This window comes from Ciona intestinalis, chromosome 10, assembly GCF_000224145.3.
Source record: "Ciona intestinalis chromosome 10, KH, whole genome shotgun sequence".
In the NCBI taxonomy this organism is placed as follows: Eukaryota; Metazoa; Chordata; class Ascidiacea; order Phlebobranchia; family Cionidae; genus Ciona; species Ciona intestinalis.
In genome coordinates, this window is record NC_020175.2 from 4,877,627 (window position 1) to 4,880,875 (window position 3,249).

The 3,249-nt window shown below is 38.6% G+C and overlaps 1 protein-coding gene and 4 non-coding genes across 16 annotated transcripts in view; all 5 read left to right on the top strand.

Moving 5' to 3' along the window:
- LOC100183481 (putative mediator of RNA polymerase II transcription subunit 26) overlaps nt 1-2,066 on the top strand; it is an 8,611-nt gene extending 6,545 nt beyond the window's left edge. For 4 of the 12 annotated variants that reach the window (XM_026836354.1, XM_026836357.1, XM_026836359.1 and 1 more), the window contains exons 16-17: nt 20-35; nt 126-2,066. In XM_026836354.1, coding sequence (XP_026692155.1) covers nt 20-35; nt 126-1,783 — 1,674 coding nt within the window. In that variant the 3' untranslated portion in view covers nt 1,784-2,066. The other 8 variants (XM_026836361.1, XM_026836363.1, XM_026836362.1 and 5 more) reach the window with 5 other exon arrangements.
- A 614-nt stretch (nt 2,067-2,680) lies between these two features.
- Nucleotides 2,681-2,762, top strand: trnaf-aaa. Its single transcript has one exon. It is a non-coding gene; the product is annotated as a tRNA-Phe (tRNA).
- A 76-nt stretch (nt 2,763-2,838) lies between these two features.
- On the top strand, nt 2,839-2,920 carry trnas-aga. Its single transcript has one exon. It is a non-coding gene; the product is annotated as a tRNA-Ser (tRNA).
- Nucleotides 2,921-2,996: 76 nt separating this feature from the next.
- Nucleotides 2,997-3,078, top strand: trnas-aga. The gene has a single exon. It is a non-coding gene; the product is annotated as a tRNA-Ser (tRNA).
- An 80-nt stretch (nt 3,079-3,158) lies between these two features.
- Nucleotides 3,159-3,240, top strand: trnas-cga. Its single transcript has one exon. It is a non-coding gene; the product is annotated as a tRNA-Ser (tRNA).
- The last annotated feature ends 9 nt before the right edge of the window (nt 3,241-3,249 follow it).

Consider the following 3,249-nt stretch of genomic DNA (forward strand, 5'->3'; position numbering starts at 1 on the left):
TTATGATGTTCCCAACAACATTCAACAAGTTGAAGATGTGCCCAACAACATTCAACAAGTTAATGATGTTCCCAACAACATTCAACAAGTTAATGATGTTCCCAACAACATTCAACAAGTGGAAGATGTTCCCAACAACATTCAACAAGTTGATGATGTTTCTAACAACATTCAACAACAAGTTGACCATGTTCCTAACAACATTCAACAAGTTGATGACATTCCCACCAACATTCAACAAGTTGATGATGTTTCCAACCACATTCAACAAGTTGATGATGTTCCCAACCACATTCAACAAGTTGATGATGTTTCCAACCACTTTCAACAAGTTGATGATGTTTCCAACAACATTCAACAAGTTGATGATGTTCCCAACAACATTCAACAAGTTGAAGATGTTCCCAACAACATTCAACAAGTTAATGACATTCCCAACAACATTCAACAACAAGTTGACGATGTTCCTAACAACATTCAACAAGTTAATGACATTCCCAACAACATTCAACAACAAGTTGACGATGTTCCTAACAACATTCAACAAGTTAATGATGTTCCCAACAACATTCAACAAGTTGAAGATGTTCCCAACAACATTCAACAAGTTAATGATGTTCCCAACAACATTCAACAAGTTAATGATGTTCCCAACAACATTCAACAAGTTGAAGATGTTCCCAACAACATTCAACAAGTTGATGATGTTTCTAACAACATTCAACAACAAGTTAATGACATTCCCAACAACATTCAACAAGATGATGAAAATCTTGATACATCCCAACATGAAGATGATGTCAACATTCCATTACATGTTTCTACTCTTGGAACTTCAAATGTTCATAAGGCAGCAGTTAATAATAATGACTTGAATACATCTGACACAGACTCTTCCATACTTAAAACACTATGTGCGAATGTTAGCACATCTGATGTGGATTCCGATCTTCAACAATGTCAGATGTTGTTGAATGAAATAATTGATTCAGTTGTTGTTAAAAATGTGAAGAAAGTTGTGAAGAGACCTCGTACACCTCTCACAAGATCTAAAGTGATCTCACGTAGAAGTGGTCAAGTGTTGCTACAGCGTTGCTCCATTCCACGAAACGGAAATCCTAACAATCCACACAGAGTGAAACGTTTGGTCTCACCAGCAAAGCCGCTTACAATGTTATCAAACAAAACAAATCCATTTAAATTATCACAAGCGATGAGTAACCGATGTTTATCAGTCTTACCAAGCAAAATACCAATCTCCCATTTTCGTCCTAAGGAATATGAGACTCCTGCGTTCGTCAAACTTCGTTCATCATCTCGTAGAATACGAACAAAAGACGTCAGAGAAAATTTACACAAATCTGTAAAGAATTACGAAAATCACCAACGAAATAATCGAAACAGCATTCGCCAACTTGAAGAAAGCGGGCATGTGAATGCAGCAATTCAACATTTTAATCAACTCTCAGAGTATAAACAGAAGTTGCCACCGTTGCCTTATAAAACCAACGACGAAGCCTTAAAGTCGCAAGGGAACTTTCCTAAACCGAAACTCACCGAAGTAAAGAACATAATCACCAAACACAAATCGAAAAGTTTAAACAGTTTAATATCTTGCTCTCCTGAATGTAGCAACCCATTGTGTGGAAAGCCTCAAGATAAAACTCTTAATCGTCATATAAAACTTGACTATTTAGATTTCTCGCCAGTGAGAAAGGCAACACCCCAGCAACCACGATCTCGCCAGCCAATCAAGCCAATACATAGTCTAAACTTTTCATAATCACTAAAACTGTGTTTTTTATCTTCTTGCGCTTAAATCATGAGTCTACCAATCAACCTTTATAATGTAGTTTTTTTTAAAAACGAATGTCTTATTTATTATGCTGAAAATAGATGTTAATTAACTAACGACAAAATCTATATAACTTGTATGTTATATTCGCTGCAACAGGCACAGTGTGTTACAAAAAATTACGCTAATTAATACGGGCTTTACCTTCGTTATCTCTATATAGCTGGTGAAACAAATAGATTCATGTTAATACAAATTCCTGACACGTTTATGAACAACTTTAACGATACTGCTGCAACCGGAAGTAAGTGTATAAACAACCCAGTAGTCACTGATAAGCTGTCCAAATTGTTAGTCGCACAAAAAATGGCCCATTGCCTGACGTTATGTTATAGTGGTTATCACATCTGTAACTGGTATAGTTTAATGCAAACTTGCATCTTAACTAACTCCATTTCCCAATTTGGATGTTTCCTTTTAGATCTTCCCACGCAGGCTTGAATCCTGTCAGTGACGTTCTTTTAGTTTTTGTGATAAATGATGATCCTCCTCGGAAGAGTTACAAAATTAATTCATTAGGAAACAGTAGTCGTCGTAGCCGAGTGGTTAAGGCGACAGACTAGTTTGAATCCTGTCGGCGACGTTCTTTTTCTAATTTTTGTAGAAGGTAAATGATGATCGAACTCGGAACGGTTACGAAATTAATTCTTTGATAAGAGCGTAGTCGTCGTGGCCGAGTGGTTAAGGCGACATACTTGAAATCTGTTGGGCTCTGCGAGCACAAGTTCGTCCCCTGTCGGCGACGTTCTTTTCTTAATTTTTGTGGATGGTAAATGATGATCTTACTTGGAACGGTTTCGAAATTAATTCTTTGATAAAACCGTAGTCGTAGCGGCCGAGTGGTTAAGGCGTCAGACTAAAAGTCTGTTGGGCTCTGCCCGCACAGGTTCGAATCCTCTCGGCGACGTTCTTTTTCTAATTTCTGAGATAAATGATGATCTTACTCGGAACGGTTACGAAATCAATTCTTTGATGAAACCGTAGTCGTCGTGGCCGAGTGGTTAAGGCGACAGACTAGAAATCTGTTAGGCTCTGCCCGCACAGGTTCGAATACTGTCGGCGACGTTCTTTTCTTAATTTTTGAGATAAATGATGATCTTACTCGGAACGGTTACGAAATTAATTCTGTGTTAAAGCCGTAGTCGTCGTGGCCGAGTGGTTAAGGCGACAGACTAGAAATCTGTTGGGCTCTGCCCGCACAGGTTCGAATCCTGTCGGCGACGTTCTTTTCTTAATTTTTGTAGAAGGTAAATGATGATCTTACTCGGAACAGTTACGAAATTAATTCCTTGATAAGACCGTAGTCGCCGTGGCCGAGTGGTTAAGGCGACAGACTCGAAATCTGTTGGGCTCTGCCCGCACAGGTTCGAATCCTGTCGGCGACGTTCTTTTCT